General features: G+C 38.4%; 1 protein-coding gene across 1 annotated transcript; it reads left to right on the top strand.

Annotated features, from left to right (window-relative positions):
• Positions 1–1,407: 1,407 nt before the first annotated feature.
• On the top strand, positions 1,408–2,316 carry LOC102862960 (vomeronasal type-1 receptor 4-like). The gene has a single exon (XM_006902338.1). The coding sequence runs from the start codon at positions 1,408–1,410 to the stop codon at positions 2,314–2,316; it is 909 nt and encodes a 302-aa protein (XP_006902400.1).
• The last annotated feature ends 11,782 nt before the right edge of the window (positions 2,317–14,098 follow it).

The raw sequence follows: 14,098 nt of genomic DNA, 5'->3' as shown, positions 1-14,098 counted from the left end.
AACCAGGCTGCTTCTTGGAGGCAAGGATTCTGAAGTTCTGTCTGACACACTTTGGCCATATAGCAAGGAGTGAACAGTCCTTTGGAGAGGGACATTAAGCTTGGGAGGGTGGAGGGAGAGTGCAAGAGACAAAGACCCTGGATGAGATGGACTGACTCAGTGACTGGGGTCACGGGTGTATGTGTGTCAGTGACAATAAAGATGACTCGGGATAGAGGAGGGTTCAGAGCTGTTGTACATAGGGCCACTATGAGTCACAGGTGACTTGATGGCACATAACAACAAAGATCAAAAGGAGCCAAACATGATTGAACTGATGCAAAGCCAGTAAGGAATTTTGAAGAGTGAATTCAAATAACCAGGTTTTTGTTATGAAACCTTAGTCTGGTAAACAATGTGCTGGCCAAGTCTTAAAAAGTGAAAGGGAATGTACCTATGATAATGCTGTGATACTTCAGTAGCATTTCTCATTGAGAAAATGTAATATTTAACAAATGTAATCATGTAAACAAATTATCTATGATAGCTATATTCTCTAGAAGTAGATTCTGAGAGTGAAAATGCTATTCTCACTGAGAGAAGTTAAAGAAAGAAGAAAGCATATATGTCAGGTGAACAAAACCTACAATACAGTCTCACTAACAAACAAAACCTTTCAGCTAACCACCAGCCCATAAAGATAATGGAGCAAGTACTGCATAACAGGAATATTATCAGACAGAGAAGGAAACTAATCCTACCATTTTAGTCAATTACTGCCCTGCATTTTCCACATGCAGAGGGAGAGGCCTTATGTTTTTGCTAGAAGATTCTCTCTTAGAGCTCAAAAGCAGTTTTATAGTTAAAATATCATTCCTGCCTGAACTTCTGCCAGCCAACACAAGAGGCCACAGGGAGAAAGAAACAAAGGTTGCTAAGGAGTTCAACAGGAGACCGTCTATATCCAAAATGTGGAATTGAATGGATGTAGGAGATAAAGGAAAGAAGAATAAATACACAGCAATTGCCAACAAATAATTGACTACATGTTATAAAATACAGACATAGAATTGAGGTTTTGATGGCAAAATATTAGTAATTGTAGTGCAGACATGTGAAATACAGAGAAAGTGACATTGGAGCTTCAGATGCATAGTGTGAAACATAGAAGAGAAAGAAAAGGCAGTATGCACAGATTTTAGAGCCATTTCCTTCTGTAAGTATGTATTTGTCTCTGAAAGCACAACAGTCATTGGTAGCCTAAATATAATTTTGAATAAACAGAATGTACATGACTAAGCATTTGTACTCAAGCTGTCCTTTTCAATTTAGAAAATCAGAGAAGTGCCACAGACCTGATAACTGTCATCTTTACTCACTTGTATTTCTCAAAAGGTTTTTTTCTGGTTCTTTCCAGGACATAAAAGGATGAATTGGAGTGACTTCATCTTGAGAATATTCTGTTTTTCTCTTATTGGTCCTGGAATTGGAGGGAACTTATTTGTGTTTGTGAAGCATGTGTGCATGTTTGTCAAGGGTCCTGAGAAGAAAAGCATAGACCTTATTCTCACACACCTGGCTTTGACAAATTCAATGACTCTTTGTACCACAGGAAATGTGTATGCAATATCAGCTTTACAACTCCAAAACTTCCTAGGTAATGTTGGTTGTAAAACTGTGTTTTTCTTGGAGAGAGTGGGCCGGGGACTGTCAATCTGCACCACATGCCTCCTCAGTGTGTTTCAGGCCATCACCATCAGTCCCACAACCCCCACATGGACAAAGCTCAAACTGTGGATTACAAAGCATATTGTTCCCTGTCTCCTCCTCTTCTGGATATGCAATTCCCTGATCAGCTCTAACTTGCTCTACTACATCACAACAGTCAACAATGCAAGCAGATCTGGAAGTAGATACACTCATGACTACTGTTATATGCTTCCATCCAAGATGGTAGTTAGGTGGATTTTCCTCACTCTCATGGCTCTGAGAGACATCATCTTTCAGAGTCTCATGGGCTGGAGCAGTGGCTACATGGCTTTTCGTCTATATAAACATCACAAGCACGTCCTCTACCTTCAGAGAACCAGGTTTACAAAAATCAGTAAAACCAGCCCAGAGATCAGAGCTACTCAAAGTGTCCTCATTCTCATGTCTTCTTTCTTATTCTTTTATTGGGCAGATTTCATTTTCTCCCTATTCATTGGTTCATTCTTCACAAATAATTCCATAATAAAAAAGGGTAAAATGCTTCTTGATCTCTCTTATGCCACTCTTAGCCCCTTCATTTTAATCGGCAGGGGTGCCAGCCTGATTAGCTGTTGGTCCACTCACTAAGAGGTGAAAAAATTATTTTCTACATTGATTTCTTGAACCACTAAAGGGATATCATACACTGATGTTTATTATGCGTTAAATTCCAGTGTATATTATTATTGTTTTTGTTATGTGCTGTCAAGATTCATACAACCCAGAGTAACCCTATGGCGTCTGAACTCTGTGCTATCCAGTGTCATCCTTACAATTTCTGACACACTAGATACAGGCCATTGCAGCACCACAGTCTCAACGCATCTTCTTGAGGGTTTTCCTGTCTTTCATGGATCCTCCACCTTTCCAAGCATGATGTTCCTGTCCAAGAAGTAGCCTGTGCTACCACCATGCCTGAAATATATGAGATGAATTTTCTCATCTTTGTTTTCAAGGAGCACTCTGGCTGCAAAATTTTCTCCACACTTATTTGCTTATTCTTTTGGCAATCCACGGAACATGCAATGATCTTCTCCAACACCACAATTAAAAGCCACCAATTCTTCTGCCATCTTTATTCACTTATCAGCTCTTAGACACACAGTAAGTGGAAAGACCATGACCTTAATCAGATGCACCTTGGTCCTCAAACTGAAATCATTGCTCCTTAATAATTAATTAGAAGTCCCTGCAATGTTAGCCTAACAGTTGTCTTTCTAAGCCATTATACTAAACCCCCTCTTATCTCCAATTACCTTGAAAATGATGAACAGCTGCATGACTAGGATAAGAGAGAGAATGCTTTCTACACTGAGTAGCAAAACTTGTGGAAGCAAGACTTCATATGTGGAAGCCTTGACGAAGTCTGGAGCAAGACCCTGGTGTTGCTATAGAGAAACTGTGGCAGGGTGTGACCTGGGGCTTCTTACATTTGTGCTGGTCACAGTTAAAGGTTTTGCTGTACTTTCTTTGATGATGGAAGGAAAAGCTGCTTGCTGAACTGAAACCGGAGACTGGACTTGCAAAGGAATTGTACATTGAGACTGCTGGACTAAAACTTGGATTTGCATTGTGTGATATTCTTTGCCTGCCCCTACACCCAACTTCCTTCCCTAATAAACCCCATTCTCAGTACCACAACTGTGAGTCTCTGTTAGTCAACAACAAATGAACAAAGCTCCTGCTGTAGCTGCTGTGGCTCTAGAAGCACCACAAGACAGGAATATAGGTTCTTTATCTATTTTCTGCTCTGGGGTGGTGAGGGGCTCTGCTATTTTCGCCCTCTCTTGCCTTTTCATAAAGATACGGCCTTATGCCCTCATGTCCCATTTTTGGCTCTCTGGACAGTCTTTGACTGCAGATAGTCCCAATGCAATTTATCTCCTGATTTTCCGACTGATGAAACCAAGAGTATCCAAACAAGATTAAATAATTGACAACTTCAATCAACTCTCTATCATGATGTTGCCTATTGGTCCAGTGGTAAGAATTTTTTTTTCTCGATGTTGAGATGCAGTTCATATCGAAGACTGTATTCTTTGATCTTTTGCAACAAGTGTATCAGATCTTCTTCTCTTTCAGTAATCAAAGTGGTGTCATCTACGTAATGAAGGTTATTGATGAATCTTCTTCTGATCTTGATTCTACATTCTTCTTCATAGGTTCCAGCTTCTCAAATGATTTGCTCAGCATACAACTTGACTATATCTGGAGGGAGTATACAACCTTGACACCCTCCTTTCTTAATTTTAAAATATAGATTGTCCCCTTGCTCTGTTCACAAAATAGCCTCTTGGTTTAAGTGTGAGTTTTGTATGAGCAAAATTCTGAGATTGCATGAGCACAGTTCTGAGATTCATATTCTTCTAAATGGTCCTCATAACTTGTTATGATCCACACATCCATATGCCTTTGCATAGTCAATAAAGCATAAATAGACATTCTTCTGATATCGTCTACTTTCACAAAAATATATCTATCTAAACAACAATATCCCTGGTGCCACAGCATCTTCTAAATCCTTCTTGAACTTCTAGAAATTCCCTATCTATGTATGTTTTTCCCCTTTCTTCCATTTTTTTATTAATTTTAATGAACATTCACAGAGAATTTGGATTTCCATTTATTCATTGTTGCACTTTTCTTCCTGCTCAGCCCTCCCCACCCAGATTGCTCCTCTCTTTAAAAAGTAAAATTCTTTCTTTGGTATACTATCTATATACCTTTCTAACTATTTTTTAGTGATCTTCAGCAGTATTTTGTTTGTATGGTACATTAATAATATTGTTCAATAGTTTCCACTTTCTGTTGGATCACCTGTGATGTGAGAGTAATAGTTGGCTTTTTCCCCCCCCCCCCAGCCATTTAAGTTCTGGTCTCTAGCTACCTTAACTGTAGGTACATAGTCTTGTAAAATAGCATGATCTTGCAAATCACCATTGGCTGTGTATTAAGATAAATGAGAGAGTACTTCCCACACTAAACAGCAAGACTGAGGTGAGAAAGACTCAAAGTAAGGCTTGAGGAGAGCAATATTTAAAGTTAGAAAAACTGGTGACAAGCAAGACCCTGGTGAGAGAAAAACCTTGGTAGTAGGCAGACTAGCATTACTGTGGCATGGTGTGACCTGAGGTTACTTGCATATGTGCTGGCCACAGTTAAAGGATTTTGCTGTTCTTACATTTGATGATGGAAAGAAAGGCTGCTTGTTGAATTCAACAAAGCCTGACCTAACTGAGGAGGAGTTGTGCATTGGAACTGTTTGGCTAAAACCTGGACTTATTTGGGGTGATACTGTGATATTCTTTGCTTCCCAAATGCTCCAAATTCTTTCCCTTGTAAGCTCCATTCCAGATACCATTAGTGTGAGTCTATGATTTGGCTGTGAAGAAACTCTTGAGGTTAGTAGAGTTCTACAAACCCCATGGGGATGGGTTACATGCTCCTGAACTGTTTTCTACTCTGAAGAAGTGAGGGGCTGTGTTACTCGTATTCCCTTTGGCCCCTTCAGAGAGATATTCTTGACCCTGTGCCTCCATTTCCTCCTTTTTAGACATTCATGGGAATGGGAGCAAATATTGATATCTTCCAATTAGTTGGCCATACAGCTGTCCTCCAAATTTCCTGGGATAAACTGAACACATCCAGAGCTGCATCTGTTAGCTGAAACATGTCAACTGGTATCCCCTAAATTCCTGTAACTTTATTTCTTTTCCAGAGCATTTAGTGCAGCTTCAATTTCTTCCTTCATTACCATTAGCTCCTGCTGATATGATACTTCCTGAAATTTTTCAGTGTCCATCAATTATTTTTGGCACAGTAACTCTGTGCATTCCATACATCTTACTTTGATGTTGCCTGAATAATTCAATATATATTGCCCATAGCGTCTTTCAATATTGCAAATTAAGATTTAAAGATTTTATCAGTTCTTTCAACTTGAGAAATGCAGACTGTTTTCTTCCCTCTTTATTCTCCATTTCCAGTTCTCTGCAAATTCCATTATAATACTCTTATCTTCACGAGCTGCCCTTTGAAAATTTCTCATCTTTCTTTTTTTGGCATCTTTTACCTTTGTTTTGGCCTCTTGATGCTGCAAACTTATGCTTATGATGGTTTTGAAATTCAGACGAAATATAGTTAATATAATATTTCAGTTCTCAAGAACTATTTTTTCTTTTCTTCTGCCTTAATTTGACCTTGCCCATGAGTAATTGATAGTATGTTTCACAGCCCACTCTTAGCCTAGTTTTGAAGCTAATTTGAGCTCCATTGATTCTTTTCACAGATGTAATCAATCTGAGCTCTATACAGCCCATCAGTTGAGGTCCATGTGTGAAGTCACGATTTGTGTTTGGTTTGTATTTTTTTTTAAAAAGAAAAGGTATTTGCAATGAAAACAAATATTTCACATATATCATTCTTCATTTCTGTGATCAAGTCCCTACTTTCCTACTACCATTCGTTTTTCATTGTTCCAACTTTTGCATTTTAGTCATTAAGTATCATCAACACATCTTGATTGCATGTTTTGTCAGTTTCTTATTGCAAGATTTGGTAAACATTTTCAATTCTTTCCTCTTCAGGATTAGCTGTAGGTTTGAAAAATAGTCATAATAACAGGTCTTCCTTGTTATGGATATAGATAATATGTTATTGATATGGATAGTATCCTATCACATACTTTATTGTACTTCAGGATAGAACTTGAAATTTACTTGTTTACTCTAAATACATCAGTCATCTCCTGTTTTCATTCCCAACATAGTATACCACGTGGTTACCTGATTCAAAGTAACTAAAGCTAGTCCATCTCATCTCACTAATGCCTAGAATGCCAATATTCGTGCATTCCACTTCATTTTTCACAACTTCCAGTTTTCCAACATCCACGCTCTGTACATTTCATTCTCCAATAATTACAGAATGGTTGCCACTCTTTTTCCTCATTTAGATTGACTTCCAAACTGGACTCTACATTTAATACTAGAAATATTCATGTTCCTCTACTGTTCATAAGGTTTACTGAGGTTGCTATTTAAGAAGTGGACGGTGAATCCTGCTTCCTAGTCTATCTTAATCTGAGAGCTCTACTAAAGAAGCCTTTTTTTTTTCTTTTTTATTTGATTAGTGTAAATGAGGGAGCTCTGGTGGCCTATTGGCAAGAAACTTCACTGCAATCCTGAAGGTATGAGGTTTGAGACTACCAGCTGTTCCACAGGAGAAGGATGGCCAGTCTCCTCCCATTTGATTAAGTGCCTCTAAAAAAACCCACTAGAGAGTCAGCTATGGGGCCATTCTGACTTGACAATACACATCAATATCAGCGTATAATAGCTGTGCCTTATGAAAATCTTCAGTTTCTCTTGGCTCTGTAGAAGCAAACAGTAAAGCAAAATAAGAAGTAGAGGGAATTTATTACGGGAGAGCCTATATGAGAAAGTGAGGAAGGAGTCAGGAGATTGAGAGGGCCATAACAGCACAGAGCAAGTGTGATTCTGAATGATAAACAGAGCAAACAGTTTGGGTGATAGTGTTCCAATGTATCAATGTTGTTTGTTGTTGTTGTTATGTGCCGTCGAGTCGTTTGTGACTCATAGCGACCCTATGTACAACAGGCCTAAAGCCTGCTCTATCCTGTGTCAACCGCATTGCCTCTGACACACCCATCCCTATTACCCCATCACTGAACCAATCCACCTCATAGAGGGTCTTCCCCTCCTGTGCTGTCCCTCTACCCTACCAAGCATGATGTCCTTCTCCAAGGACCTGTCTCTCCTTACAACATGTCCAAAGTATGTCAGACTAAGCCCCAGAATCCTTGCCTCCAAGGAGTAGCCTGGTTTAACCCTCTCTAGGATGGATTTTTTTTTTCTTGTAGTGTAATTAAAAATGAGTAGCACCACTGTGGAGTCCTAAAACCAAAGTTCACCAAGAAAGCCATTCAGGCCATCTAAGCTTGATTCCAGTTTGACTCTAATGAACTTTATGGTTTGGGGTTTACTCGCAGGTCTCTGATCCACCTTGAGTTGTTTTTTGTGTATGGTGCAAGATGTAGATCCTGTTTCAGCTTTCTGCAGGTAGCAGTCCAATTTTGCCAGTACCATTGCTAAAGAGGTTGTCATTTCCCCATTTGATAGGTTTTATTTCCTTGTTGAATATCAGTTGATCATTGATAGCTGAGTCCATTTCTGGGTTCTCCATTCTGTTCCATTGAACTATGTGTCTGTCATTGTACCAGCACCATGCTGTTTTGGTTACTACCACTATGTAGTATGTTTTGAGGTCAGGGAGTGCTATGGTTTCCACTTCATTTTTGTTTTTCAGAAGTTCTTTGCTTACTCTGGGTCTGTTTACTCTCCAGATAGAGTTAACAATTTCCCTGTTTGACCTCCTTAAAAAACAAATTTGGTATCTGTATTGACATTGCATTGAACATATAGATTGCTTTTGAGGATTGTCATTTTCACAATATTGAGTCTTCTATCCATGAATGGGCATATTTTTTCCATTTATTTATTGTGTCTCACAGAAATTATCTGTAATTTTCTTTGTATAGTTCTTTTGTGTCTCTAGTTAGGTTCACTCCCAAGTATCTCAATATGTGGTTGTCCATGTGTAAATGGTATTGCTTTTTTGGTTTTCTTCTCTGAGTTCTCTTTGTTACTGTAGAGGAATCCCAGTAATTTTTTTTATCTTGATCCTTATCCTGACACCCTATTGAATTGATGTATTAGCTCTAACAGGTTTGCTGTTGTATTTTGTTGTTGTTGTTGAGTCTGTGGGGTTTTCTGTGTATATTATCATATCATCAGCATATAGCAATAGTTTAACCCTCTCTTTGCTGATCTGGATGTCTTTTATTTCCTTCCCTTGTCATATTCACCTAGCAAGCACTTCCAATACAATATTGAAAAGAAGTGGTGACTGTGGGCATCCTTGCCTGGTCTCTGTTCAGAAGGAAAATGTTTTAGACTTTCTCCATTGAGAATTATATTGGCTCTTGGTTTTGCATCTAGATTTTTTACTATATTGAGGAAATTCCCTTCTACTCCAATTTTGCTGAATATCTTTATCAAGAAGGAGTGTTGTATTTTGTCAAATGCATTTTCTGCATCAATTGCTAAGATTATATGATTCTTCTAATTTGCTTTGATAAGATGGTGAATTATGTTGATTGTTTTTCTTACATTGAACCATCCTTGCATATCTATTATGAAATCCACTTGGCCATGATGAATTATTTTTGTGATGTGCTTTTGAATTCTACTGGGTAGGATTTTGTCAAGGATTTTTGCATCTAATTTATGGAAGCTACTGGTCTGTAGTTTTCTGGTAATATCTTTGCCTGGTTTTGGTGTTAGGGTTATGCTTGCTTCATAGAATGATTCTGGAAGTGTTCCTTCTTTTTCCAATTTTTGAAATAATTTAAGTAGAATTGGTGATAGATTCTCTCTGAATGTTTGCTAGAATTCAACTGTGAAGCCATCTGGCCCAGGACTTTTCTTATGGGAAAGTCTTTTTGTGACCTATTCAATTTCTTCTTTTGTGATGGGCCTGTTCAAGTGTTACGGAACATTATCCTTGTCCATCTGAGTAGGGCATGAGTTTCAAGATATATGTCCATTTCCTCTAGGTTTTCAAATTTATCTGAGTATAGCTTCTCATGTTGTTGTTATTATTGATGATTGCCAAACCCCATGACCAAAAGACTTGAAGCCTTTAAATAACTATCATTTCTCAAAGTTCATAGAACTTCCAGAGGCATGTTGATTAGGAAGTCAATTCCACTACTGTTTCCAAATAGCTGTTCATACTATCCTGATATTATTGCTTTAAATTCATCTGGTTCTATTGTGATGTCTCCTGAATAATGTGTTAATTGTGTATCTCTGCCTTATCTTTTTTTCCTCTTGTTAAGTTGGTCAGTGATTTGTCGATTTTATTGACCATTTCAAAAAGCCAGTTCCTGGTCTTATTGACGGTATCAATTGTTTTTATGTTCTTTATCTCATTGATTTCAGCTCTTGTCCTTAGACTTTCTTTTCTTCTAGAGGCTATAGGAGTATATTACAGCTTTTTTTATATTTGATGAAGGTGTTGACTTAGATCATTGATTTTTCTTCTTTCTTTTTTATGTGTGTGCCTATTGCTATGAACTGTCCCCTGAGGATTGCCTTAGCTACATCCCAGAGCTTTTGGTATGTTGTATTTTCTCAAGCAACTCTTTTTATTTTATTCTTTATTTCTTTTGTAACCCAATCATGTTCTAGCAGAAAGTTATTTATTTTCCACATGGGTGGTTTTGTAAGCTTTACTCTCCTGTGGTAATTTTTTATGGTATTTTGATCTGAAAAGACACTTTCTCTTTTAGAAAGAAAAGAAAGTAGTTTGATTTTAAAATAGAAGATCTATTTTCCCCCACTAGGATTAAGTTACTAGACAATAAGAGTAAGTAAGCTAGAAAGTAAGAGTAAATGACTAAAAAGTAAAAGTGGGTGAATAAAGTGTAAGCGTGAATGAATGAAATATAAGAAAAAGTGAGTAAAGAGAAACTTTAAGTAATAATGGATTGTTTTTCATAGCCTTTCATTAAGAAAATCCAAGCAATTTAAGTTTATTCTTAAAATTTTATCTTAATTCCAAATTCTCTACAAAAAACCCAAGATGTATCCCTACTATTACTGCTAATATCTTGTCTTTCTAACATGTTATCCAATATTTTATCTTTCCTATTATACCACATCCTGTAGAAAATTCTGCTAATTCAAAGAGATATAAATTGTCTGAACATGGAACCTCACATAACTCCAAGATTTTTTTTTTAAAAACCCTTGAATCACCCTCTACCCAAAGGAGTCTAACTGATGTCTAAAATCTATTATTCGCTTTCAGTAGAAATAATGCTACACCCATAACATGAGAAGGAAGATGCCTAGATCATAATGGTAAAATGTCCTTGATAGGCTCCGTCCAGTAACAGTACAGCTCATAGAGACCATATGAATTACAGATCTGAACACTGTCCTATCCTATGCTGTACTATTAATCTTTGACACATTTGAGCCCATTGCTGCAATCGCTATGTTAATCCATTTTATCAAGGGTCTTCCCCTCGTTCAATGACCTTCAAAGCATGATGACCATCTCCAAAGAATAGCACCTCCTAACAATAGGCCCAAAGTATATGAAGCAAACTTTTATCATCCTTGCCTCCAAGAACTATTCTGCCTGCACTTTCTCCAAGACATATCTGTTTGTACTTTTGTCAATCCATGGGCTATCCAGTACTCTTCTCCAACACTACAGCTCAAAGTCAACAATACTTTTACTGTTATCATTATTTATTGTACAAATTTCAGAAGCACAGAAAGTGGTTTAAAGGACCATGACCTGAATCAGACACACCTTGGTCTTCAAACTGACATCATTGCTCCTCAATCCCTGACAGTAGACCTGCCCAGTGCAATATGTCTCTTGATATTTTGACTGTTGGTACCAAGGTGTTGACTATGAATTCAAATAAGATCCAATTGATGACAACATCAATCTTTTCTCTATTTATCATGATGTTTCTTATCAAGCCAATGATGATGATTTTTATCTTCTTGATATTCAGATTCAATTCATATTAAAGGGTATTATGTTTGATCTTCAGCACCAATCATTTCAATATCTCCTCTCTTTCAGCAAACAAATTTGTATGTTCTGCATAATGCAGGTTGTTGATAATCTTCCTCCAATCCTAATCCCATATTCTACTTTATAGAGTACAGCTTCTCAAATTATTTTCTCAGTGTACAGATTGAATAGATATGGTTAAAAGATACAACATTCACATACATGCAATGTTCCCTCAATTTATCTGAACAACAGCTTCTTGGTCTAAGTATAGTTTCTGAATGAGCACAATTAAGTGTTCCGACATTTCTATTCTTCTCAAGGTTAGCTAAAGTTTGTTGTGTTCCACACAGTCAAATAAATGTCTTTGCATAGTCAGTTAAACACAACTGGGAAGGGTGTACGCCAGGGATGTGTCATATCTCCATACCTTTTCAACCTGTATGCAGAACAGATCATCCGGGAGGCTGGGCTCTATGAGGAGAAATGTGGCATCAGGATTGGTGAAAGATCTATCAACAATCTGCGTTATGCAGATGACACAACCCTGCTTGCTGAAACTGAGGAGGACCTGAAGTGCTTGCTGCTGAGGGTCAGGGACTGCAGCCTTCAATATTGATTGAGGCTCAATGTCAAGAAGACAAAGATTCTCACCACTGGACCATTTAGCAGCATCAGGATGGATGGTGAAGAGATTGAGATTGTTCACAGCTTTAGTTTGCTTGGCTCCACAGTCAACACTCTTGGCACCAGCAGCCAGGAAATTAAAAGATGTATTGTGATGAGAAAGTCTACTGTTAAGGACCTCTCTAAAGTACTCAAGATCAATGATGTGTCTCTGGAGACTAAGGTGCATCTGGTCTTTGCAGGCCATGGTCTTTATAATCACTAGTCATGCATCAGAGAGCTGGACAATAACCAGGAAGGATAGAAGGAGAATTGATGCTTTTGAGCTTTGGTGTTGGAGAAGAGTGCTGAGAGTGCCATGGACTGCTAAGAAAACAAACAGATTCGTCCTGGAGAGGGTTAAACCGGGCTGCTCCTTGGAGGCAAGGATTCTGAGGCATCATCTGACATACTTTGGACATGTTGTAAGGAGGGACTGGTCCTTGGAGAGGGACATCATGCTCGGGAGGGTAGAGGTCAGACACAGGAGGGGAAAGCCCTCTGGGAGATGGATTGATTCAGTGACTGGGGCAGTCAGGATGAGTGTGTCAGAGACAATGTGATTGGCACAGGACAGAGCAGAGTTTAGAGCTGTTGTACATAGGGTCGCTATGAGTCCCAAGTGACTCAACAGCACATAACAACAACAACAGACATTCTTCTGATGCACTCTACTTTTAGCCAGTATCCATCTGGCATCAGCAATGATATATCCCTGGTATCATGGCCTTTTCTAAACCCATCTTGGATTCTGATAGTTCTCTTAAATATACTATTCTAGCCATTTTAAGATGGTCTCCATTAATATTTTGTTTGCCATGTGATATTAATGACTTTTTTTATAACTTCCACATTGTGTTGGATCACCCTTGTTGGGAATGGGAACAAATACTTGACTATTATATTAAAAATATCAGTAATTTGAATACACCCAAAGGCTCCAGACTAGAAAATTGCCATGAATTGAAATGAGTTTTCTACAAATACTTGTATATAACAGCAAAAGGTGAAAACTTTTAATCCTTGATTTCGCAACAATTGCATAAACCATATGATTTTCGGAGGAGTAAGGGAAGAACCAATAACATCAACATAGAGAGAGAGATCAGCTGGCCCAGTGGACAGAAAGCGATGCTACCAAGCCAAAGGTGGGTCACTTTTAATCCGCGTGCCTCGGGCCTGTCTTTCATTGTTTTTGTTCAGACATTCCTCTAGGTCATATAGCCCTAGTGTACAAGTTGCTGTACTGTGGTCATTTGTGGTTGCTGTGAGGCTGAACACTGTGACACTGATGTGGTCAAATGCATTAATGGTTGGTTACCCAATGCAGATAGAGGGTGGGGTGGAGCTCCCGATTAAAACAAGCTTGGAAGGAGGAGTGACATCCACTTCCGAAATAGCTTGCCTCCGGAAACCCTATGAACCTGGAGAGAGGATGAAAGGCACCCAAGCGTCGAGGACTCTCCTTCATAGGGTTGCTATGAGTCACCTGTGACTCAACGGCACTTAACAACAACAACGACAACAAAGGGAAGAACTCAACACCCCATAATATTATCCAGTCTCTAATCACACATAAGGGAATTCTCCTACATTGTGACATTTAACACTTCTATTTTGTTATGTACGTTGTGTATTATTCATGTACATTGTGTTTCACCTATTCGTTCATGTTGTGTTTCAAATGATCCCTCATAATATTGTGTTTTATAAAATTAATCACAATTGGTCTATGGCTACTCTTATCCCATATTTCCAGGTCCCCATAGATCTTTCATAATTTCTTTACCAACATCCCCTACCCACTGTCTAAACAGCAGAAAATGGGACATAGGGGAACAGGGACATCAGCGACTCTCTGAAAAGATCGGAGGGAATGAGAATTGCATATCCCCCACTGCCCTAGAGCAGCAAGCAGATGTTGTTATTATTGTTGTTGTTGCTGTTATTATTGTTTTTATGTGTCATCAAGTTATCTGCGAGTCATATTGACCTTGTATACAACAGCCCGAAACCCTGCTCTATCCTGTGCCAATCGTATTGTCTCTGACAAACCTACCTCCATTACCCTAGTCACTGAACC

The sequence above is a fragment of the Elephantulus edwardii genome, unplaced genomic scaffold (assembly GCF_000299155.1).
Source record: "Elephantulus edwardii isolate Elephantulus edwardi_28Jun2011 unplaced genomic scaffold, EleEdw1.0 scaffold00391, whole genome shotgun sequence".
Taxonomy (NCBI): domain Eukaryota; kingdom Metazoa; phylum Chordata; class Mammalia; order Macroscelidea; family Macroscelididae; genus Elephantulus; species Elephantulus edwardii.
This window is presented reverse-complemented; position numbering and strand designations above follow the sequence as displayed.

What these genes read in the sequence shown, in the direction of transcription:
- LOC102862960 (XM_006902338.1), top strand. Translation starts at nt 1,408, where the DNA reads ATGAATTGGAGTGACTTCATCTTGAGAATATTCTGTTTTTCTCTTATT.